The sequence below is a fragment of the Chionomys nivalis genome, chromosome 8 (assembly GCF_950005125.1).
Source record: "Chionomys nivalis chromosome 8, mChiNiv1.1, whole genome shotgun sequence".
Lineage (NCBI taxonomy): Eukaryota > Metazoa > Chordata > Mammalia > Rodentia > Cricetidae > Chionomys > Chionomys nivalis.
The window spans coordinates 18295152-18320326 of NC_080093.1; the positions used below are offsets into that span (position 1 = coordinate 18295152).

Here is a 25175-nt window from a genome sequence, read left to right on the forward strand (position 1 = left end):
GGTCCAAAGAGCAGAAAGGACTCACCCAAGGTCACTTAGGAGATTTATAGAAAAGCAACACTTGAAGCCCTAGCTCCTGATGCTCAAACCAGCCACAAGCAGCTGGCCTTTTTAATGACCTCCAGCTTCAGCATCCTGCTCCAAGCTGGTAAAGGGAAGGCCCCTCACCCACTGGGCACGCATTGGCAGATAGGCCCTGAACTGTGTACCCAGGTTGTCAGGCTGAAGCAGCTGTCTGGCCTGGGGTGCTCAGGACAGCAGGCTGTAGTGGCGGGGGCCAATGGCACACAAACCATACACAGGTTGTTATGCTGTGCAGGAGGGGGAGGGGAGCTCTCTTTCCAGACACCATCAATTCTGGCATCCACTGCCACTCTGCTGGGTCACAGTGCCATCTAGCGGCTGAAATGCCTGCTCTCAGGGGACCGAGGGCCCCTGGAGGGCATCTGAACCAGGGGCTGCCAGGACAGAGTAACAGCAATAGAGAGCCTGCTGTCCCTTTGTGACTCTCTGAACACTCCAAGCCCCAGCCTCCCAACCACCAGAGACCTCTGGGGTCCAGAAAGTGCCGGGAGCTGAGGTGTGTGGGAACTCTGAGAAGTGGCTTCCATCCTGCAGAGGGCTTGGCATGGGAGAGAGGGAGAAGTCACGTCTCCAGGCCCCTTGACCCAGCCAGCTAGCAGAGAGGCTAAAGGGAGCAGGCTGCCATTTGCACCTCCCACCTGTGCCATCCTGCCTGCCTAGGGAGCCACAGGAAACCACGACCTCTCCCAACACAGATTCCACCTTCACTGTGTTTTGGAGAATGAAAAAACGTGGGGAATGCCTGCAGACATGTCACACAGACCCACACCTGCCCTGTGGCTCTGACAGTGGCAACAGGGTCCTCTGTTGGACATCTCCTGAGCGTCTCAAGCTAAACTCAGGAATGGAGCTGAGAGAGCCAGCCCACCTGACATGGAGGCCTGACAGCTGTGTCCTCAAGTCTGGACGCTACATAGGCATCTTCACTCCCTCCCCGGATCTAGTCCAGCTTTCTGTCCCCCTTTCCTCTGCACACAGGCTCGCCCAGGCCCTACCCTTTCTCCAGGACCTCTGCGTTCAGGCCTCACCATTTGAGGGAGCATCTGCCTAGGCTGCAAGGTGGTGATTAAAGAAGCCTTAAAGGAAATTTGGAAAGAAAATGAAGGGGGATTTATGATGTTGGGTGGAGAGTTCTGCCGTTGGCTGGGAGCAGTGTGGAACAAAGCGGAGGGCAGATCTGATTTATAGGAAGTCATTATTGGAGAAGACGGAGAGGCCCAAAGCCCAGCTGAGCCCTTCTGGCAGATTCCCATCAGTAGCATGACTGGTGCCTCCGGGTGGGGGCTGAGGAGCCTCCCTGGGTCCCAGGTGGGTGGCAGCCCTTCCAGCAGTAGCTCAGCCAGATCTAGCAGCTAGGATCAGGCAAGGCTAGAGTGACGGCCAGGTCCAGGAGCTCCAGAGGGGTCCCCAGAGGAGTTCCCAAAGTTCAGGGTACAGGAAGACCATTCCTAGGGTGTCAGGTGCGTTTGATGGAGGTTAGAGAGGTCTGTCCTTGTTTTGAAGTGAACAAATGTGTGATAGACTAAAACTTTAATTTTTACACACATTTTTCTCAGCTGTCTCAAGAGACAGCTGCACCCGGCTACACCCCCCGAGGTGCCAGTACCAATCCCCTCTCTGTTGAAAGGGGGCCTGAGAAGTATCAGAATCAAGCTGAGGAGATAGCATAAGCATTTGAGTTGGGACCCTAACACTGGTCAACTGTGGTTGCTCCTATGTAAGCCTCAGTTTTCTCACCTGGAAAATGGAGGGAATTGGGGACATTGAAGAGGTATTAGCTAAAATAAACAACATTTTTATTCCATTGGACAAGGGCGTCCGAGAGTTCTACTGCACACTATGGTGACCAGGGTTAATAACAATACATTGTATTCCTGCATGGCACCAAGACGATAGATTATAAAGGTTCACAGAATTAAAAACTAAATATGCGAGATGATGCATATGTTAATTAGCTCATTTTAGTCACTGCATAGCATATACATTCTTCAAAACATGTTGTATGTGATAAACATATGCAATTCATTATTTCTCAGTTGAGAAAGTGGTGGTGAGGGACACACCTCCAGGTGTCATGAAACTTACACGAGATGTGTGTGCCCCTACCCAGCACACAGGTCAGAGCCACCGGCTCGTCCTTCCAGTCCTTTACCCACCCTGGCTTCACGCAGCTTCTGCTTGGCCCCTCGATACTGGGTGGACACAGGAAGAAAGGTCCTTCTTCCTACAGTTTCTGGTGGCCCGTTTGGAAACTTTCAAGGAACCATGGGCTGGAGAAACGTGAGCTGAGTGAGTGTCCTTGTCTGACAGTACCAGCTCCCAAAGCCTCACAGTCCAGCCTTGTAGCATCAGCAGGCTCTCCCCACACCAACACAGCATCAGTGCCTCCACTTACAAAGGGGGACCCCATTACCATCCTACCTGCTGCCTTCTTCTCCAGCTCACACCTTTCATCCCTCTGCCTCACACGTTTTCCAGCATCTTAGACCAACTCTTACGATATCTTGGATGTTCTTGGCATCCTATGGGCCTTGGTGTCTATGAGAACACTATAAGATTCCAGTAGGAGATTATCACAGGTCCATACCCTTCAAGTGAGGAGCCCTGAGCCTCCACTGCAGTGGGATATGGGACAGGAAACTGCTTCCGATATGTTTATCCTTTGGACAAGTTTGGAGGATGCATTTGTTGAAAAGTAGATACTTAAGAGTCTTCTCATTGCCCCCATCCCTGCATTTTGCAATGCCAGTGACTGGTACCTAGAGTTCTCCTTCCAAAGTTCCAGAGAAAGAGAATGGCCGAGGAAATAACTCAAAGGCCATTCCTCAGAAACTGGATCCCAGTCTGCTGCTCCATCCCTGGGTCAGCAGTCCATAGTTGGAGCAGTTCGGAGTGTACTATCCATCCACAGCCTCTGCCCTTCCCTCTCCATCCAACCCCTGAGAGCTGGGAGATGGACCCCTGTGCAGAATCACACGGGAGCCTGCACTGGGTCGGAGGTCTGGAGGAGCAGGAGGAGACTAGCCAAGGCTTCCCCATACGGATTGGGTCCAATGAGCAAACAGGGAAGCCTGAAATGTGGCAAGGGGAAGTGGAGACCTCAGAGGGCCATTAACCCTGGAACTCCCAGCCTCTCTGACAGACTCTTTGGAGTGGCACACGTCCTTGGGAAGGAAGGGGAGACAGAATCCTTCAAAGCCCCACAGCATAACAAAGGGGCCTTTGAAGCTTGAAGTGCTGGGCAAAAATAAAGTGATATTAGTCACTCAGCAGGTGGTAAATAGTCCCAGCTAATGACTATGTGGCACCTGACATTTTCCAAGATACCTTCCAAAATTCTTCCCACTTAATATTTATGACACCCCAGAGAAGGAGCTGTTATTATTACAGGTTTATTTCATAGATGAGAAGACAGAAGCCGGGAAAGGTTAAGCGGTATGCCCAAGGTCACATAGCTCAACCTTAGACTTGGCAGAACACCGGTGCTGAGGGCTGGCATTTCACTACTGCAGGCTCATCTGGGGGACCCTGTGTCTGGGAGAGGGGGTGCTGGCTTCACACAGCGAAGAAGTCATTGACAAGGGTAGAGTTGACTCCATCATGATGTTGCTCTCCAAGACTAAACAAAGATGACGAAGATGTCCCTAGTTGCTGTCTGGGTAGCCCTGCACGGTATGGTTTATGCTAAACCTTGGGAGAGGAAGGGAGGGTGGGTGTCACAAAGCAGGGAGAAAAGGAGAAATGGTTCCTGGGAGACTGGCTCATGCCTTTGCCACTGACCCCCAGAGAGGAGGCATGGACCACAGAGAGGGCATGGAAGGGCAGTCTGAAGGGGAAGTTTCCGTTGGTTTTGAGAGTTTCCCTTGTGGCATCAGTGAGGGGTGCAGCGCCTGGCTGCCCTGCCCTAGACCCCAGTTTGGACCCTATCCTAAGGCTTCTAGAAATGAGCCCCAAAAGGCTGGCTCCCTAAACTGTGAACTCATCTACTCCCCAACTGTGTGACCAACTTGCCAAGAAGGAGTTGTGGGTAACATCTCTGTTATGGTCCGGTTGCTATGGCAATAAATTGCTGCTAATTAGTAGTGTGGTTACCATGGCAATTTTCTAGTAATTACAGGTTACAAATGGTGCAAGGCTTCAACCCAACCCAATTAGTTAATTAGAAAGATTTAGAAATTTGTCCAAAAGGGAAATAACCTGCTTTGTAGAAAATGAAGGGAATGTGTCACAGCTTGGGAGCCAGAGGCAGAGAGGAAACTGGAGGACGCCACAGAGAGAGAAGGACTGAGCTGCATGGTGGCAAGTCCTGAGTCCCACCTGGAATTTCCTGGAAGATCTTCCCTGGAGTCTGGCAGTGACCAGGGCAGGGACAGCCACTTCCAGCTCCTCTTTTTAGCCGGCAGAGGCGGTGACTAGGTCATGTCTCAGCATCCACCCTTCTGGCTATGGAAAGTGACCAGGAAGTCACCACCCTCCTCCATGGTCTTCATGCTGTGTGATACCTCCTGGAAGGAGGAACACCAGGGGTGATGGGGATTTCGTTGCTCATTTTCACAAGACTGGACTCTTCCTTTGAAATGTAATCTGATTACCTGGGAAGAAAAATTCCAGGACACAAAAGCCCAACAGGTGTTAGCAGAGTAATGAAAGAGATAAAGACACTATGGAGCCCTGCCCAGCTCTGTTCTGGAACAAAGCCCCATACTTTGTCAAGGAGTATCTCCCAGGATGAAGGGCCACAGAAGCCAGAGACTCCTCAGATGAGCTCAGTCACTTCACAAATCCCTGGATCCATCCAGAGGTGGGTGGCCAAGGGCCTGGTCATTGTCACATGGCTCTGCCAAAGTTGGCATTTACTTAAAAATTCCAGCTCCAGATTTTCTCTTGTCATGATAGCCAGTTCCTTGCAGCAATATGTCTTGTCCTTTAGTCGAACAAACCACACAGTGGTCTTGTCAGCATGCAGGACTCCGCGGGGCCTGAGATTTTGCACTTCTGAGAAGCCCAACTGCAGGTCCACAGGCCTGGTTGCACAGCAAGACTGTAAGCGTCACAAAGCCTCCTCTCTTGCCTCATGTCTTTAAAATAAACTTCCAGAAACTTCTTATTTATCATTCACACCATGATGTTCTGAAATATAAATGCCCTGAGCAATAGCTGGTCTGGACTAAGAAACATTACTTTCTACTTGTGGCGAGGTCACTTAAAACCCTCCATCTTGACCAGCAAGAGCAGCATGTGGTACTAACGGTGCACATCATGTCGTACAATAGCCTCTCTCTCAACTTAGCCCCCTGTTCAACCCTTCCCTTTTGCCATTGTTGGCCCTTCGCCATCTTCCCCCTTCACCCAGACCTCTGCAACTTCACTCTATGCCCCTGCTTCTGTAGCTCTCTAGACTCCACAGCTTAGGGAAACGCTGCTTCTGTGTCTCAGCTCCTTTTGGCATGTTGTCCTCCAGGCTCATCTATATGGCCACAAATGAGAGGATTTTCTTCTTTCATGAGGCTGGTAACACTTCTTGTGAGGTCATACCATGCCTTCTTTATTCAGTCTTCTGACAGACGCTTAGGGTGGCTTCACATTGACACCCGTGAATAGTCCTGGAGTGGACACAGGAGTGCAGAAATACCGGACCCTACTGACTTTATTTCCCGTGGAGGGTGTATGCCCAGCCACAAAATTGCTGGGTCATATGGTAGCCGTATTTCTTTTTTATTTTTCTGAGGGTAAGCCGTACTGCTTTGGAGTTGTACTAATTTATATTTCCCCCAAGAGAATGTAGGGATTCATTTCCCCTTCCTCCTGTTGGACACTTTTGATCCATCATTATTTCTCACTTGTTTGATTTTTATAAAGACTGAAAAGGGCAACTCAGAAAATCCCCATTTAACAGAAGAAGAAACTGACATTCAGTGGGAAACAAGTTGTCTATAGTCAGCCTCTTGTAAGAATCTGCAGCCACTCCTTGTAGGGCTATAGTTTTCCAGCATCCAGGGGTCATGGCTGGTAAGGCTTCCCAGGTGCAGAGGGTTTTCCCGGGAGCAGGTGAGAATCAGCAAACAAAGGCTCTAGTTGAAGCCCTCTGGTTTGGGTTACTTTGTTTCAGGATGCATTAAGGTTGGACTTCTTCATATCGGGAGCTCAAAATTGATATAGTCCTCAAAACCTAATGTAGAGCTGGCTTGATCTGTGTCTTTTTTAAAAATGTAAGCCGGGTGGTGGTGTCATACACCTTTAATCCAAGCACTTGGGAGGTAGAGGCAGGAGGATCTCTGGGAGTTCAAGGCCAGCCTGGTCTACAGAGCAAGTTCCAGGACAGCCAGGTCTACACAGAGAAACCCTGTCTTGAAAAGCAAACAAAAGAGAAACAACAACATATATATATTCTATTGTGTATATATATATATATATATATATATATATATATATATATAGTGTATATGTATGTGTATACACACACACACATATATTCTGTTGGAGAGTCTCCTCTCAAACTGTAAAAGCGAGATTTGCCTCTAGCCAAACAATGGGGAAACAGTCAAAGAAAAGGCCATCTCTCTCCTTTCCCTGGTCGGTTCTGATGCAGCTAGTTAGTGTGTGACCTTCTCCACTTTTCTCCAAATTCTAACTAGCTTAGACACACATATATTCTGAAATACCAAGAATTTCCCACCTTTTTTAATAAATGTAAGATCACACAATACCGTTACCTGCCAAGATACTTTTTTTAACAATCGCAGGCACTCCTCCAAGTCAGTGCATGTGGATCTACACAGTCCTTTCAGTAGCTGTGCAATGTTTCACCATACGGATGCACCGTAATCCGTCCGGCCAGTTCACTACCAGTGAGCAAAACTGTCAGTGTATCAGCCAAAGCCAAATAAGCATCTTTGGGCCTACAGCTGAGACCCACAGCCTGTTGGAGCCTGCAGGCAGGGCTGACTTCCTCAGATTCCTAGCCCAAGAACACACGCATAGGTTTGGACGGGATTATTTGGGACTGAGGCACTGCTGAGGGTCCCGTGACATGAGAGTGCCCGCAGGGGCAGAGCTGGGTTTAGATGTGTTGTGATTTGACTGCTATGTGTGGTGACCACACCCTGCGTTCCTGGGACATGGGATGAAGCTTTTGGCACAAAGTGATCCCACCCAGTTCCTCTCTGGCCTCGGTGACATCAGAGTTAGGGAGATTGGGAGCCGAGTTCTGTCCAGCTCAGGGAAGCATCCCAAAGTTGAGATCCCTCAGCTTTTCCGATTGTTTCCTTAAAGCAGTTTATCTGTGTCCTCAACCATCCAGTCCTCCAGGCGGCGGGGCAGGGCTGGGCTGGACGCTTGGCACTCACTGTGGGTGTACCTCCTCTCCTAGCGGGCCGGGGTGTCAGCGTGGGCCCCATTCTCAGCAACAGCGCCTCAGATATCTTCTGTGACAATGAGAACGGACCCAACTTCCTCTTCCACAATCAAGGCAACGGCACCTTTGTGGATGCTGCAGCTGGCGCTGGTGAGTGCGGACCTCTCCTGGGCCCCAGAGGTCCCTGGGCCTAGGGGACTGTGGGTTTCTCTGCCACCCTCAAGCCACAGGGGTGTTTGCTGATGGAGCAGGGAGGCCCCTGGCAGGCCCTGCCTGTGCCCAGATGGCACTGGCCTATGAACCTCTGAGTCTGCTTTTGTTTCCTAGCACAACTCTTGAAGCTTTCCCTCCACGACTTGGCCTCTCTCCATTTATCTTCCTTTTTTTTTTTTAACATTTTACGTAACTGTGTGTACGTGTGGATGTGTGTGTGTGTGTGTGTGTGTGTGTGTGTGTGTGTGTGCTAAGGCACTCAATTAGAGGTCTAATGACAAGTTACAAAAGCCATTCTTCTACCATGTGATTCTTGGGGCTTGAACTCGGGTCAACAGTCTTGACTGTAGGCACCTTTGCCCCACTCCCTCTTTTATCATAAACATTCAGTTTAATCCAACAACAATTTCCTTTTTTTTTAAAGTTCATCCTGATTGCAGTTTCCCCTCCCTCCATTCTTCTCATCTCCCCCACATACCTCCCCTCTCCCCCAGATCTACTACCCTTCTGTTCCCCGTCAGAAAAGAGCAGGCCTCCCAGGGATATTACTCAAACACAGTATAACAAGTTACAATTAGACTAGGCACAAACCTCATACCAGGGCTGTGCGAGGCAACCCAATAGATGACAAGGGGTCCCAGTGGCAGGAAAAGAGTCAGAGACACCCCTCCTCCACTGTTAGGAGTCCCACAAAACACCAAGCTAGCATTCATAACATACTTGCAGAGGACCTCGGGTATATCCATACAGCTCAGTGATTGCCGCTTCTGTCTCTGTGAGCCCCGCTTAGTGGGTTGTATGGACTGTGTTCTCCTGGTGTCCTTACCCCTCGGGCTCCTACAATTTTCCACCTGCCTCCTCTTCCACAGGATTCACCAAGCTCCAAGGGAAGGGACCCAGTGGAGAGCTCCAATTTGGGATCTCTCTGAACCTAATGTTTGACTATGGGTCTCTGCGTCTGCTCTCATCAGCTGCTAGAGGAAGCCTCTCTGATGACAGCTAGTCTAGGCACCAATCTATGAGCATAACAGAATATCACTAGGAATCATTTTATTCATTTTTTCTACTCTCAATCTCTGGGCTGTCCAGCCTCTGATTTGTGGTCATCCAGGCAGCACTGGGAATGGGCTTGCTTTCATGGCATGGGCTGCAAAGTAGACCAGTCGTTGTTAAAATTAGTTTTGTTGTTTTGTTTTGTTTTGTTTTCATTTTGTTTTGTTTGGTGTGGGTGGTTGGTTGTTCTGTTTTGTTTGTTATTGGTTCAGTTTGGTTTGGTTTTTTCAAGATAGTGTTTCTCTGTGTAGCCCTAGCTGTCCTGGGACTTGGTCTGTAGTCCAAGCCGGTCTTGAACTCAGAAATCCACTTGTCTCTGCCTCTCAAGTGCTGGGATTAAAGGTGTACACCACCAACCACCATGTCAAAAAGCTTTGCTAAGTGTCTGACTACTGCTGAGGGCTAGGAACGCTGGCCTGAGTAAGGCCGAGAGTGCCCCATAGTTAGAAAGGAAACAAACATCTACATGACCAGCTCTAATAAGGAGCAGGATCAAATGCAAACCGGCCCATCATCACAGCTTCCAACCCTGCTCCCCTTCCTGCCTGTGGTTGTCACCCATCACCCTCAGGACCTTTGCTTGTACCATTCCTTTTGCAGACCGCCCTCCCAGTTCTCTGAGGAACTCCCATGTTCCCTTCAACATCCTGCCCAGTCACTGCTGAGAAACATTTCCTCCCTCCTCTGCTTCCACTCCCCCTGGCAGGTGCCTGTCTCTCAGGTTCCCGCATTGCCCTTGTGATTGTTCTGTGTGATCTACAGGGACAGGGACTTGTACTGTCCTCTCTTCTCACCCAGGTGATGACAGAATGAATAGTTTATGAAAAGGTTGTGGATGTGGGGTGCCCTTCAGCCCCTCCCTCAACCCTCATTTCCTCCCATATTGAGAAAGAATGACAGTTTCGATGCACCTCTTCCTTGGAGCACAAGAAAGATGACTGCGGATCTGAACCCGTAGATCTTATGTCCCACCCGCTCTGCAGACAGCAGCATCTAAGCCCCAAGCACAAGCCCATCCCTTCTCTCTGATACAAGAGTGTCTCTCTGTCCATCTTCCTGCTCAGGAGTCTCCCCATGGGTGCCTCCTGACCTCCCATCCCAGCTGAAACACCACCTACCCCAGCTGGTTGCCTGTCATCCTACACCCAAGCCCAGCGTCTCTCCATCCCTGGCATAATAGGGTGTGGTCCTCTGCCCTCTGCACCCATCCCCTGCTTGAGCTGTACTTGGCAGCAGCCGATCTCACAACTGAGAAATCACGGAATGAAGGGAAGGAGGTAGCACAGAAAACTGAGAGCGTTTGATAAGGTGTTAAGGAGATGGAAGCAGAGGTGAGTGAACAAGTTGGAGCGGGAGAAGGTATCGGGCAGGAGGAGATGCGAGGTGCGAGGCCCGTAATTGAAAGTCAAAGTGATTGCAGGGGTTTAACAAGACATGTCAAGGGGGCATTCATCACCCAAACAGATGCTGCTGTGAAGTGCAGCCTGGCACTGCTTAGTCCTGTGAAAAGGAACCAGCTCCTTGTCAAGGTGCCTCACAGATAGGAGAGAAACGGGCCAGCTCAGAAGGCCACCAACCCAACCCTTAGGCAAGGGAGTTTGCAGAGAATGCAATGGACTATCAGCCCTAGGTTTTGGGGACTGTCCCCATCCCTTCAACCCTGCCCTCTCCATCTGAGTGGCTGCCTCCTCTCCCATCACTGCTCAGCCCCTGGGCTTCCCGCCCTGCCCCCACCCTGTGATAACACCTTGCTTCCAAGGCTCTCAGAGCCCCCACCCCTGCCTTCTCCTGACCCCCATTCTCAGGATCACCCTGTTTGCAGCAGTCTGGAGTCTGCCCACCGCCTCTGTTCTATTGTTCTACTACCCTGTGCCCAGGGCAACCTGCAGCTTCTTGTCCTTGGAAGGTGTCACCTTTACTTAGCTCTGCGCCTGGGCCAGGAGCGGGCAGATCTGCCTCTACGCCCAGGCTGTGCCTACTCCCTTCTCCTAGCATGGGCTCCTCGGTGGATGGCGAAAGTGAGCGGCCTGGCACCTCCCTTCCTGTGCTCGCGGGTCCTCTGTCAGTTCTCTGTCATGGTTGCTCTGTTTCCTCTGCTGTCACTCGCATCCCCACGTTGCCTGCTGTCAAATTATTTATGTCTCTTCATTCATTCAGCAAGTACTTACTGAGCGCTGCCACGCAACCACAGGCACCGAGGTAGACCTGAGGCACACAGGACCCACCAGGGCATGGCTGATCTCGGGGGAGTGGGGCAGGTGGAGAGACCAGACCCCAAGCAAGGAGACACCCCCCAAAGGCTAGCACCGGGAAGGGGAAGATTAGAAAGATGAGGAGGAGGGCGGGTAGGAGGGGCTTCTGTCGGAACTGTACTTTTGTCTTCTTTATTAATCTTTTTAGTTAATGTAGAAAACAATGGTTTTAATGTGATGTCTTCATTGATACTTTCTTCTTAGTCACCCCCACGCTGCCCTCCCCATCATCATCCTTGTTGTCCCCTCACCTCCAAATTGTCCCTTTCTGCTTTCATGTCATAGATATTCTATTGCCTTTTTCTATCCACTTCTCTCAGCACCTTTAGGCCTCCTCCTCCATAAGCCTCTTTCAACTTTCACATCAGGTTCTGTGTATATGTATGTGGGTCTTTGTGTGTGTATGTATGTATGTGTGTGTGTGTAAACCTGGAGTTTACATATTCAAGAAAACATGAGCCAGGTGGTGATGGCACACACCTTTAATCCCAGCACTAGAGAGGCAGAGGCAGAGGCAGGTGAATCTCTGTGAGTTCGAGGCCAGCCTGATCTACAAAGTGAATTCCAGACTAGCCAGGGCTACACAGAAACCCTGCTCAAAAAAAACAAACAAACAAAAAACCATGCAGTGTTTGTTTTCCTGAACCTGGCTTGTGTTTTGGGCACAGGCCATGGAAGGCTCCCTAAGAGAGGGACCAGGGAGGCGTCTGCAGAAGAGACACTGGAGCAAAGATCTGAAACATAGGAAGGACTTGGTTCACTTAGCGGATAGAAAGACTATAAAAACCAGAACTTAGCAAGTCAAGAGTCAATACAACACAACAAAGACAGATAAGGGCCCAGTAAGCCAGCGCCTGCCATACTTGGGCAGACATTTGAACCTGACCCGAAGTACTGGTTAAGTGCTTGCGAGAGTTAAGCAAAGAGGGACGAGATCAACTCAGTGTCTGCCTGTGGCCATGGGACAGTGGTGGGAAAGGCTTTGGTGTTCCAGAATGCCCATCACTCTCCTTCTCCTGGACCATGATGCCCTGAGCCAAGTCCAAGTAGCATGCAAGGGGATGGCTGTACTACTTCCTGTTCCCATGAAAACATCTGAATTCCGCTGTGCCTCCCCATCTTCCCGGAAGAACGGGGACTGTAAGAGGATCACCTCTTGTTGCTGGAGGTGAATGTTTATGGGATACACCAGGGATAGCACCCTGGAGCTCCTGCCTCTCCTCCCCAGGTGTAGATGACCCTCACCAGCATGGGCGAGGTGTGGCCCTGGCAGACTTCAACCGTGACGGCAAAGTGGACATTGTCTACGGCAACTGGAATGGCCCACACCGCCTCTATCTGCAGATGAGTGCTCACGGGAAGGTCCGTTTTAGGGTAAGAACAGCCAGGTGCTGCATGGCAGCTGGGCAGACCATAAGAGATGGAAACCTGCTTTGTGCTTCGATGGGCCTCTCTAGAGCTGGGGATGGGGTCCCAAGAAAGGCGACATGCAGGGTCAAGGACACCAGCCTCAGCCAGGTGCAGGCTTTCAGAGAACAATGGCTGCAGAGAAAGAGGAGTCTCCAAGGCATCCCGCAAGAACCCTGTCAGAGAAATTCAGTCTTTGGCAACTACTGTTCCTTGGGTCTCCCGGGACACCCCACCAGTAGCTGCTAACTGGGGTTCATGGTAGAGTGATGGGAGAGGAAAGTTGAGGCCAGGGAGCTCCCAGGTTGTCCCTAAAGTCAAATAAAAGGTAGGATAACCACACACACACACACACACACACACACACACCCTTGTTCCCCTGCCTGAGCTGTGGGCAGACAAGTGTTCTCCCCGAGGGCTGCTGGGTGACAGTGATGAGCCTGAGTTTGGGGCTTTCCCAACAGATGACAGAGTATGGATTTGATGAATCCAATATTGAGAAGCCAGATTAGGACTTGGTAAATAATAATAATCATCATAATAGAAAATGGAAGGTTATAGTATTCCAACTTTGTGAACACAGAGAATATCCAGGATCCCCAAACTCTGTGTGACCATGAAGAGGTCCCACCGAAAGTGATCTCAGTGTTCCCTTCCCTGCTGAGACTCTAGACCATCTGGAGAAGAGGACTCTTGCCTAGAACCTAGGACATTGATCCTGGAATTCTGAGCAAGTTCCTTCTCTGTCCCGCATTCTAGCCCAGACTCACAGAAGAAATGATTTTGCCCTCCCTGTCCCAGGATATTTGACAATGTCTGGGAACATTTTGAACTGTCCTGACTAGGGAAGGACAAAAGCCAGCAAGGTTGCTGCAGACACTGCACAATGCACAGGACAGCCCCCATTATAAAATTATCAACTTTGTGGCTTACAGTACAAAGGCTTCAGATGTCCTGTGCTGAGGTTAGAGAACATGCTGGCCTTCTGAGGCCCCTGAGCTGCACAATAACAATAACAACAAATGTCCCGTTTATCACGTGCCACCCACGTACCAGGATCCCTGATAAGAGCTTTACATAGATTATCTCGAAACCCAGGCATGCAGAGGGGCAACCCCAGGGGGGCTGTGTAAGTTTCCATTTTTACAGGATCGATGGAGCAGTAATGAGTTAGAGATCCTCAGGTCTCCTTGTTCCCCATCTCTGAAGACCCTGCTCAGCCCACCCTGACCAGCCAGCCAGGCTCTTAATCAACCTCATTACAGTGCTGATGAGGACTGTCACCCTCTCCTGACTCCAGGAGCAAGCATCTCTGCAGCTGAGCCAAGAAAGCTCCTTTCTGTGGTTCCAAAGCAGGCTATGGAAGGAGAGGAGGGCAGGGCCTGGTCCAAGGGCAGGGGCTCCCAGAGAACCAGCTCAGCCCTTCCCAGCTCTCTTCACCTACACAGTGAAATTTGAACAGCCACTGAATGTCTTCAAGGGACAACCTATACACAATGGGAGTATTCTGCCCAGAAACAAAAGGCCATCTGCACAGCTCTTCTTCCATTTCAGAGGCAAATCCCACACCTAGGACCCTGTGCCACGCCCTCTCAAGACTGCCAACGCTTGTGGGGAGGGTTCCCAGCTTGGCTGTCTTGGGTCCAGAGTCTCCCCAGAAGTCCTGGGGAAATGATAATGACACTCCTTCAAATCATGTCTCAAATAAAATCCTAAGACTCCCAAGAATCAGAATGAGGAAGTAGGAGCAATGAGAGACACAGCTTATAGGTCTGGCTTTGCATGGGGCTAGTGACAAGGTTAAGGCATCACAGATTGCCAGTGATCTGTCTCCTGGCCACTCTGTTATGTGCACCTGACATGGCAGGCCTCACAGTGTAGGCTGCTGCCTTTCCCCCAGTGAGATCCAGCCCAAGCACTGAGTGACCTCCCGAAGGTCAAGCCAGTGCTGGGGCTGGAGTCAAAAGCAGGTGGTTCCTAGGGCCTTCCTGGCTTCTGGTTCAGCACTCGAGAAGAAAGGCCAGAATCTTTAGTATGTAGCTCTGGCTCTGGCCCCATCGTTAGCAATCACCCCCCTTCAAGACTCAGTTATCCCATCTGTAAAGTGGACCTCTGACGTCAGGCCACTCAGGGGACTGAAAGGAGGGCTGAGTGTGGTTGGGACCAGGAACCATCTCAGAACTCCCTGCGTGAGCTGGTGTGAGCTGCAGCTGTTACTCCGCCTTCCGTGTTCTGCAGGCAGTCTGAAGTTTGTGCCATCCCAAGGGTCACCACTCCAGGTCATAAGAGAGGGGACATAACAGAGGTGCTGGGTTTCCTCCGTGCATAGTCACACAGTAGAGGGGCGTGGGCTTGTTTCCATCCTCCTGTCTTCTGACCCTCAGCACTCTCTCCTCCAGGACATTGCCTCGCCCAAGTTCTCTATGCCCTCCCCGGTCCGAACTGTCATTGTTGCCGACTTCGACAACGACCAAGAACTGGAAGTCTTCTTCAACAACATCGCCTACCGCAGCTCGGCAGCCAATCGCCTCTTCCGGTACCGTATCCAGGCCATGGGGGCTGGAGTCCAAGGGTCAGAGAGGTTGTGTCAAGGGGAGGATGGTCATTGATTAAGAAAGAGAGCGGAGGGGAGGACAGAAACCAAGCAAGACAGAGAGAGAACCCTGAGTTAGCCGTCAGCCCTCGTTGTGGCTGGAAAGTGAGTGGCGAGGCTATGGTCCAGAGAGACCCCAGCTCCATCCCCACGAGGTAGAACAACTCCCACAGCCTCAGAAAAGCTTCCAGGATCAAGTCTGTTGGATAAACCTAGACTAAGCAAAGGGGATCTGGCTTGTTTACTGGAGATTTCTGAGCACCTATAACAGAACCACTGAGTATTCCACCATTCCAAAAGATGGACCGAGTGTTCAAATAGATATGGCCCCAGGACACATATTTCAGAGATGTGTCTCAGAGGATGGATACTCTGTAGAGCGTTTTTGGGGAACACTGGAAGAGATGGCTAAGTGTAGTTGGACCTTTTCATCGGGACTGCTGGCTCCCCACTAATGACATGGAGACTTATTATTAATTATAAAAGCTCGGCCATTATATAATATATAAAAGTTAGGCTTGTTGCTAACTAGCCCTTACAACTTAAATTAACCCATTTTTATTAATCTACGTATTGCCACATGGCTCATGGCTTTGCCTGGCCTCTGGCGTGTCTTGCTCCATCAGCATCTCCTGGAAACCCTTTCTTCCTCCCAGTGTCCTCTCGGTCCCAAAAATCCTGCCTAGCTATAGGTCATTCAGCTTTTATTAAACCAGTCCGAGTGACACATCTTCACAGTGTACAAAAAGATCATTCCACAACAGTTAAGGTAGAGAACGGAGAGAAAATCTGAGTCCTCTGGCACCTGAGCATCATTTCTAAAGAGAAAGGGACAAATTTCAAGGTGACACATCTTGTGGGGACTGGAGGAATCTCCCAAGGGCTTCTGTAGAGTCTTGGGGCCCACTTCAGACGTCCAGGCCAAGCCTCAAGGGTGGAGGCTCAGGATTCCGAGTGCCTAGCGAGAACAGCAGGCACACAGACATTCTTACCACACAGATATTTGAAAAGCACTACGGGGACAAACCTCACATGGTCTGGGATGTCGCTAAGACACGCGGGGTGAGGAGAGAAGGTGGAGCAAAGGTCCTGGAGCCAGGAAATAGGTCAGGTCACCTGTATGGCCCTCCATGTCCCTATTCCCTCTCTCAGGGGGGACTCAACTATTAATAAAAGGCGCAAGCTGTGACTAAGCATGTTTTAAAATATAATTATTAACCAAGCATCAATCCTGACTGGATGTAATCACCCCCTGAAGGCACCAGATTTACTAATTAGGTGCCTTGCAAAAAGCTTATTCACAACTTCTAGATTAATTGCAGAAGATCAATTGCTCGTTAACAGAGATGCTGCCTTCCTTCTCTGGCTAATAAAGTGTCACTTGCCAGGGCCCTGAGCAGCGACTTGGCTAGGGTCTGGTTCTGTAGCCCAAGAACCCAGGGACCTTTCAGCCTGTCCACCTTCCTGGCCTGTTCCAACCTCCCAGCTTCCCATGCTGCCCAAGAAAGGCTGGCCCTGGATTGTCAGTGGACAGTCGCCACATGGTCACCCCTGGGGCAGAGTTCGCTTCCACTCAGGGGCAACAGAAGCCACTGTCTAGGTACACAGCTGGGCCTCAAGTCCCAGAGGCAGATGGCTGGGTCCTGAGCACACAGCTTAAGGGCTGCAGCTGGGACGGCTGCTCAGCTGGCAGCTTGAAAGTTTAACCCTCACTTGCCTTGTACTGTGCCAGCTTGTTACCATCACTGAAGGGACTAGTCCCTGGAGCTCTGTCTCTCCTGCAACATGCTTGGGCACTGGGGACCCAAAGCCTCATGGTCCTTTAATGATGCTTCAAGCAGCATTTCACCCAGACCAGATCCAAGCCCCAGTGATAGGTGCCCGTGATGGCTATGCAAGCACGGACTCTCCCAGGTCTAGTGGGGCATGGGCTGCCTCCCACATAAACATCTAAATACCTCTGGTCTGGTCTCAAGTCCAGTACCACTTTCTGGTCTTGTGGGCTTTCTGTGCCCACCACAGCCCTCCCCTGGTCTCTAGTCCATCATAGCAGCCTGCTGAAATGCCAGTCTGGCCATTTCCCTCTTCCCTTTGCCACTCTTTGTGTCTACCCAGCTGCAGCAGAGCCTGTAGCCCACAAATAGTCAACAGGACAGTGTGAGTCCACAAGCTGAAGAGTCTTACCTCTAGCACATGCATGTGTGCCCGTGTGTGTGTGCACAGCACCCTTCCCAGGTACACTGTGTGCCACCCATGTGTACACATGGGCGTGCTCAACCTAGATGCTCTAGGTGAATGGAGGATGTGTCACGGGCATCTGTACAGCCCTGCAAGTGCCTGCACATCTGCAGCGGTCCGCATCCAGTCACCACAGGCTCCAGCTTTTGGGACACAGTGTGGTTTGAGCAGATCGTATGCTTAGGAGAGGAGTACAAGTTCCTCCCGCCCCAGGCTCCTCATCCAGCCAGGGCAGAGGATCCACAGCTACAGAATCCAACAAGTGAGGGAAGCTAGAGAGGAAAGCTAACACCGCTGTTGTCCACATAACTCTTCATATAGAGAGGGCAAGACATGGAGTCTCAGAAGTGCTCAGGGACAAGACTGAGTATTCCAAATACACAGAAAGGCTCTCACAACCTAAAGGTACCCTTCCTATTTGCCTCAGGAATTCACTCCAACTCCCCCACAGACTTGTGCTTGGAGCTGACTTGAGAGATAGACCCTGTGTTCAGTGCTGTGGGATAAGCCAAGATGGCTAACACAAGGTCCCAGCGTACAGCGAGCTCATAGACGGGCTTGAGAGATAAGACACCCTGGGCAGTGTTACCGTGGGCAGAAAGTGATAAAGGCCAGGAGAGCAATAAAGACAGCAGAGGGGGCAGGGATGACTTTCAGGACAGCCAGTCAGTGGAGGGCGAGCTGGCAAGTGGGCTGAGGCGGGAGAACCTGCAGAGAGTTAATCCCTCAGCTACATCCAGAGCTATGGAACCCAGCATCCTTTGGAGGAGCATGAAGATCAGTTGAAGGTAGCTGCGCCTCTGCCCTTCTCCATCCATCACCTGCCCCTCCCAGGCTGTCTATAATTCATCTATTAGAGAAGGAAAAATCAATGTTTACCCGCATAAATTAAAGCGCAAGAAGGGAACAGCCATAGTGAAGTCAGAGGCTGTGAGAGAGAGAAAGTCCATGGGCATCAGAGCACAGCGTTGGGGCTACTCAAGGGACAGAACCGAGTGGCTGGGGCAGTAGGTGTAGGGAGCCCACAGGGCCCTGTTGGACCAAGTCTGTCTTTTCTACAGTGTTATCCGCAGGGAGCATGGAGACCCCCTCATCGAGGAGCTCAATCCTGGTGACGCCCTAGAGCCTGAGGGCCGGGGTACAGGTAAGGCCACCCAGCTCAGCACAATCCATACCCTTGGGCAGGGAGGAGCAAGAAGTCAGACAGCCAGGGTGTACCTGCCACCCTGAGATCCCAGAGGAGGATGGGAATGGAGGAGAGCCATGGGCCTAAAGGCAGGAGTCAGGGAAGGAGACCACCCCTCCTTCCGTCCCCAGGCCTGCTGGGGAGGAGCAGGATTCGTGCGGAGGCTGCTGTTTCTCTGGCCATGTCTTGGGAAGAGTCCCCTCTGTTCCCTGGCAGGCATCCTGGGTCTGACCCCTCCCCTCCTGGCAATCAGCCAGATAAAGAGCACTTGCCTGGGAATTCTAGGACCCAGGTCTGTAGTTACTTTGTTTTCTGGGTTTTGTTTTCCACAAAATGAGAGTGTCTTCCTTTCTCACGTCTTTGGGTTGTAGGGAGAACCAAAAATAGACCATGCCTATACAAACACTAGAGAAGCTGAAAAAGAGAAACAAAAACCACTGTGTAAATAAAGAGGTATATCATCAAACCACAAGAAAAGCAGGTAGTAGCTTGCACCCATCCCATTCATGAACATTCAGGAAAAGGAAGGAAAGCTTTTCTGTGAGTTCCTGTCTTGAGCTGGATGATGGACAAGAGAGAGATGGGCCTGCAGCCCTGTTCCTGCCCCAGCCTGTTTGTTTTCTCTTTTTGCCTTTCATACTCATGGTTATTGTCACCACACCAGGAAGCCCCTCCTCCCCCTTAGTCTAGTGGCTGGGCTAATGGCTAGAGGTGAAATCTGCGTTGTTTGTAGGGGGCGTGGTGACCGACTTCGATGGAGATGGCATGCTGGACCTCATCTTGTCACATGGAGAGTCCATGGCTCAGCCACTATCTGTCTTCCGGGGAAATCAGGTATGCACCTATGTCAGGGCCCTTAGCTTCCGGTCCAAGGCTTTCCAGTTCCCACTTCCCATCATGCTGGCTAGCAAGCCCAGGTTCCTTGCCTTCATGGGCCACTGAGAGCACACCAGGCTGGGAGCTAAGGGCCCTGCTCTATGCCAATCCAGCTGATGATCACCACCTTCCTTCCCCCAGGGCTTCAGCAACAACTGGTTACGTGTGGTGCCCCGCACCCGGTTTGGGGCCTTTGCCAGGGGTGCCAAGGTTGTACTCTACACCAAGAAGAGTGGGGCGCACCTACGGATCATTGATGGGGGCTCCGGTTACCTGTGTGAGATGGAGCCTGTGGCACATTTTGGCCTGGGTGAGTCGGGGCCCATGGGAATGGCAGCAGATTCTACAATGTGTCTTGCCATGTGCGGTGAGATTCAGCTTCTTTATGGCATCACAGTAAATGCTGACTGTGAGTCTATGCTCAGAAGAAAGGAATGCGGGGAAGGTTGCCCCTCGCCTGCAGGAGCCCCCACCCCTGGGCGTTTGTGGATTTAGCTCACTTTGGGGTCAGAGTACATAATTCTCCTTCTGCCCAGGTCATACATAGACTTGTTCACACACTGGTCTCCACCAAATATGTTCAGAGTAGCTGCCCCCTGACCTTATTGAGCTAGGTCAGTATTTAGGGTGCTGATGACTTCCTTGAATGGAAGGCTTAGAGCCCTGAGTTTTCGATGGGCACAAAGTCACCCTAAGGGTGAAGGTTGGATCTTGGTGGAGGACAGGATTCAAAACAAAACAAAACAAAAACCTGCTTTTATGTCTAAAACCTGCAGTCTCCACACGCCCCAGAAGCAAACCAACAGCATGTCCCTGGCACCCCTGAGCTGTACTGCCCACCTCTTAGGATACCCCAAAAGAATGCTGCTAGGGGCTGGGCAGCCTCCAGACACAGGAGAAGCTGGCTCTCTCGCTGCTGTGGGACATATGCTCCCATCCTGTAAATAGCATGGTCAATCATAGTTTTAGTTGTGTGTTTATTCTTAGTGTGTGTATGGGCATTCATGTATGTGGGGATCAGAGGACATATTGTGGAGTTAATTGTCTCTTCCACCTTTATGTGGGTCCCAGGGATTGAACTCAGGTCACCAGGCTTGCATGGCAAGTGCCTCTACCTGCTGAGTCATCTCACTGGCCTAACTGCTTGGTAGATTCTTTTAGAAAAGAAAAGCTGTGCTGTGTGGTGGCGGTGGAGCACACCTTTAATCCTGGCACTCAGGGGACAAGGCAGGCAGATCTCTGAGTGCAAGGCCAGCCTGGTCTACAGAGTGAGTTCTGGGACAGCCAGGGCTACATAGAGAAACCCTGTATCACAAAACAAAAACAGAAGCAAAGGACACTTGCCTTGTTGATGCTGCAGAATGTGATTTGGCAATAAGAAGTCTCATTGTCAAAGTCACCTTCCCAAAATGACCACATCATAGAGCTGAAGATGGGCAGTTCAGGTTGGAGGTAGTGAAGGGCAGGTAAATCATGAGGGGCATCTCCACAGCGATGGGCAGTGAGTGTCTCAGTGGCAGTGGCTACACGAATCTAATGTGTGATTCATGACAAAGAACTGTTCACACACCTGTTCCCATGGCAAGGCCCTAATTTCCATGTAGTACGACCATGAAGCAAGCCATAGGCTCTGGGGCAGCTACCTACATGAATCCCTCTGTGCTGTCTTCACAACCCTGCTAGCTCTCCCGTTATGTCCAAATAAACTGTTTTTTAAAAATGTGGAGGTTATAGGGAGATGTGAAAATTCTTCAGGGAGCATGCAGGGATTACAATTAATGGGGAAAAGACTACGGAGCATTGAGGAAGAGGTGGGCCACAAGTCAAAGCATTTGAGCCAAAGATTGCCCAGCTTTCACCAGATGCTTTCCTGTGTGCTAGCACCTCATGGGGTGATATGATTTTAATATAAAAAGATTAGACAGTATGTTCTCTAATCGATAAATATGTAGAAGCATTAATATTAAGCACACATCGTATATGCACAAAGAAAAAAAAACTAAGGAAAGAAGTGCCAAGAGTGTAAACCATCCCATCTGAGTGACGAGATTACTACAGGGACTCCCGCGTATGCTGAATACAATGCTGGGCACCCAGTTCTCATGAATGAACTCAACCTCACGAGTACCCTCAGGTGGGCATTGCTATCTCCATCTTGCAAATGGGAAACTGTGGATCCAAATGTTAAGGGAAGCCTGCCCATGAGCTCATGATTCTCAAATGGCAGAGGTGGGATTCAAACTCAGGCCTGCCTGAAAATGTGGTTTGTATTTTCTACCATATGTTCTAGTATATGTGTGTGCATTCTGGTTTTTATAGGGAACACATAATATTTATGTAGTCTGAGAAAGAAGCAATAAATATTTAGGAGACCCAGAGCCTAGTTATATGAGCCTATTCCCTGGCTTGGGTGGGGTGAGCCTGAGCCTGGGGCATCTGTCACTCCTAGGTCAGCCATTTGCTATGCTGGCCCTAAGGGTACAAGCTGACTTTTAAGCATGGAGTTCTCCCTCTTTCAAATTAACCGTAGCCGACACCAACAGCCTGCTTCCAGCGAGCAGGGCTCTGCCCAAATTCTTCATCAGTTCTCCTGGGAACCTGATGAATTATGAACCACAGTCTCTACTTTGCAGGCCAGAATGCTGAGGTGATGTTTAAACACACTGACCAATTCACAGCTCCAGGTGGGGATTGGCTGGCTTTGGAGCCCTCCTAAGAAACTGAGTTGCTGGGCTTGGTGACTCCTCCCATGGCTTCTCTGTCTCTTTCTTCCTGATGCGAGTATCCCTTCAGCTTGTGGGTATCCCGAAAGGCCATTCAGGCACCAAGGTGGCCGCTGTGGTTTCAAAGTTGAAATGTTTATCAAGCTAGATGTCAGCCCCGCTGAACAGAAAAGGAAATTGAGGCTTCCAGAATAGAGCAGCAGAGCTGGGCTGAGGCCGTCTGGCCCCACGTCCTGTGGACTGTCTCTGCTATTTTGTGTATTAGGGGGCATCTCTGGGTCCTTTCCTCTCCAGAATCTGTCACCACCAGGAGAAGAGCCTGCTTCCTCAACTAGGCAGCATGCAGGGTCATTTGATGAGATCCAGGGTGCTCAGGAGTATACTAACACCCAATGTAGCACACACTACATCTAGTCAGGGGACCCACCCCTGACAGCAGCCTTCAATACTGGGCAAAAAATGGGATTTGCTGTTGGTTTGAACCAAATTGCTGCAAAGGCTCCCACCCTACCCCTATCAGGCTCCTCTTTTGGGGGCTCCCTTTCCAGAGGGACACTAGAAAGACGCCTAGTCTCAGGAACAGACCCTTGCCTGAGATCAACAGTGACCACAGAGCAGCTCCGTGGACCAGACCAGAAACCCAAACAGTGGGCCAGGCCAACTCCATCCCTGCCTCTTCAGGGCCCCTTAGGATCCCAGCAGGTTCTTAATGGGCTGAGCATAGTTGTCCTTCCTGACTTATGGAGAACCAGCAACGCAACAGAGCACAGAGAGGGCAGAGAAGGAGACAGTGGGGAAACCAGGTGTCAGGAATGACTGAGGAAAACGAGCAAAGGAAGAGAAACAGGGCAGAAGCAGAAGGCAAGAGAGGCAGAGACTGGAAGAAATGCTGCTGCCAGTCTGCGGATAAACCCAGGAAGTCTCATGCAGTCCTGAGCCTTGAGAAGATGGAGCAAGGGAAATCATTCTTGCCCTGGACAGCTTTGCCAAGTGAGGAGGAGACTAGGAGGAGAGCTAGCAAGATAGTAGGAACTTAGAAGTGGGGGTGGGGGTGCAGGGGAAGGCAGGGCTGAGAGCATTCCAGAGGCCAGGCTAGCACGAACCAAGGCCCAGTGGTGGGAGTACTCAGTTGGAGGGATAGGAGCAGTGCTTGGAAAGTAGGAGCTGGGGGGGGGGGCGGTCTCCAAGGGAGGCTAGACAGGGCCTGATGGACAGAGGGGGCGTCTGGGCAGGTCCAGGGGAGCCAGAGCCAGAGCTGAGGCGAGAGAGGATGTGTGCAGGGCAGCAGCCCCACGGCTCACGTTTTTCGAGTCCTCTTAAAACACTTCTCAAACATTTCTCTTGATTGTGAGAACAATGTGTATTGATTATAGGAAAGCGAGACAATACAACAAATCATAAAAAGAAGTAAAAATCACCCGCAATCTCATCACAGTGCTTGGAATGTTAAGTAAAGAACAAAACAACAAACAAACATTTCCTCATTCACTCCGGCGCCATTTGACTCCATCCAGTACATGCTCACTGAACACCTACTAGCCACCCGGCAGTATCTGCATCAAGGGCCTTGCCTTGAGCACCTCTGCATTCTAGTGGGAAGGAAGCACGGGAGACATGATGAGTGGAATAGACAGGCGAAATAGACCATGTGAAGATTGCATTAGGTACCACAAAGAAAGAAAACGCCAAGCAGGGGAAGGGAGTTAGGAGTGGGGAGGAAGAGGGACAAGCAGCAGTTTCCAGCTAGGAGGCCAAGCTCCTAATCAGCCTTTACCCCATGCAGTACACACGGGGGCGCTTTTAAGATGCACACACTACTTAGCTTTGTTTCTTTAAAAAAACAAAACAAAAATGATGGCATTTCCTCCGCTTGCTCTTTTCCTCCCCTGCACAGTAAAAGCTGGGCCATCCCTCCAAGTCTGTGCACATCTCTTTTATTTTCCTCCAGAGCCGCAGAGTGTTTCGCTGTGTGGCAGCGTTCATAATTTATTTACCAAGTCCCCTGTTGATGGACAGCTAGATTGTTTCCAGGTCCGTGTAGTTGGAGGTGCGAAGGGGGCTGTCTAGGTCACGTGTTCAAGAAAGGCCTGCCCTGGGGTTCTGTGGGGCCAAGAAGCAGAATAGGGGGTGAGGCTGTGTCCAGGGGCCCAGATCTGGAGGGGAGAGGGTTGCAAGAGTCCCTCATGGCGTACACTTCGAGCCCATGCTCAGCAACCCTGCTCCCTGGTGGTTCTCGCTCCATGAATCACTCCCTGCTGCTTCTCTCTGATGTTGCTGCAAGGTGTGGGGAGCTGGTGTGAATGCAGAGGTGAGTACACGTGTGTGCATACCCCTTCCCATCGACACGGGGCGCATCAGACTCCAGACTGCACTGGCTGAGACACACCTACCTGCAGTTGCCTCTCTGAATGCTCCAGGCTTTACTAAGATGGTGCAAGAGCAATAAGGACAGACAGACAGTCAGACCCTTATGTGTTTCCTCACCTCCCTCCCTAGAAACCTGAGCTGTGCTGCACCGGGAAGCAAAAACCTCAGGAACTTTCCTAGCCTTGTTCTCCAGGGGTCCCCTGAGGACCCACTCAGCTATGCAGGGCTTTATGGGTCTTGCTCCTCCTCAGCAGACCCTGCCCTCACTCTAGGGAACCCTAACCACATTCTGCCATTCCTGAGCAGCTGCCCTGACTGGTCTCTACCCCTCCTGGGTGCAGACCACCTGCTGACTTCATAAATAACCCTTTCTGTTCATGGTGCTGAATACTGCCCGCCCAGCCCCCCAGGGCTGCCACAGCATCTCCTGCGTGCCAGTGGGCTGAACAACTATACAGTCAAACCCAGCAGGTAAAAACAAGGACTGCTAACCCACGTGGCCCCCAGTGCCCCCGCTGGGGTCACCCACTCAAGCTCTCCCAACCCCACGCATGGATACCACCCCGCCCCCACCCCCACACTCCTTCCCTTTAGTTAATTGTTTACAAGTGACTCAGAGCTGCCTTCAAACCGGCTGGTGCTCATTTAGGGAAGGAAAATTCAGTGGCCCACATAAAAATGACTTTATTGAAGTGCAAAAATATTCCACCAACTGGATTCCCACCATCTGCTTTGCTTGTAACTCTGAAAAGCACAGTGCCACGCGGGTCCCTGGCCTTTGTCCTTTCAAAGCTGCCAGAGGCAACTCCCTGCTGTTCCTGACCTACAC

General features: G+C 50.8%; 1 protein-coding gene across 1 annotated transcript in view; it reads left to right on the forward strand.

The window, feature by feature from the left end:
* Positions 1-25175, forward strand: part of Crtac1 (cartilage acidic protein 1) — a 140907-nt gene that overhangs the window by 108551 nt on the left and 7181 nt on the right. Inside the window, exons 6-11 of the mRNA XM_057779491.1 lie at positions 7454-7588; positions 12185-12330; positions 14763-14899; positions 18256-18338; positions 19114-19214; positions 19398-19566. Of these exons, the coding sequence (XP_057635474.1) occupies positions 7454-7588; positions 12185-12330; positions 14763-14899; positions 18256-18338; positions 19114-19214; positions 19398-19566 (771 nt within the window). The remainder of the gene's footprint in view (positions 1-7453; positions 7589-12184; positions 12331-14762; positions 14900-18255; positions 18339-19113; positions 19215-19397; positions 19567-25175) is intronic.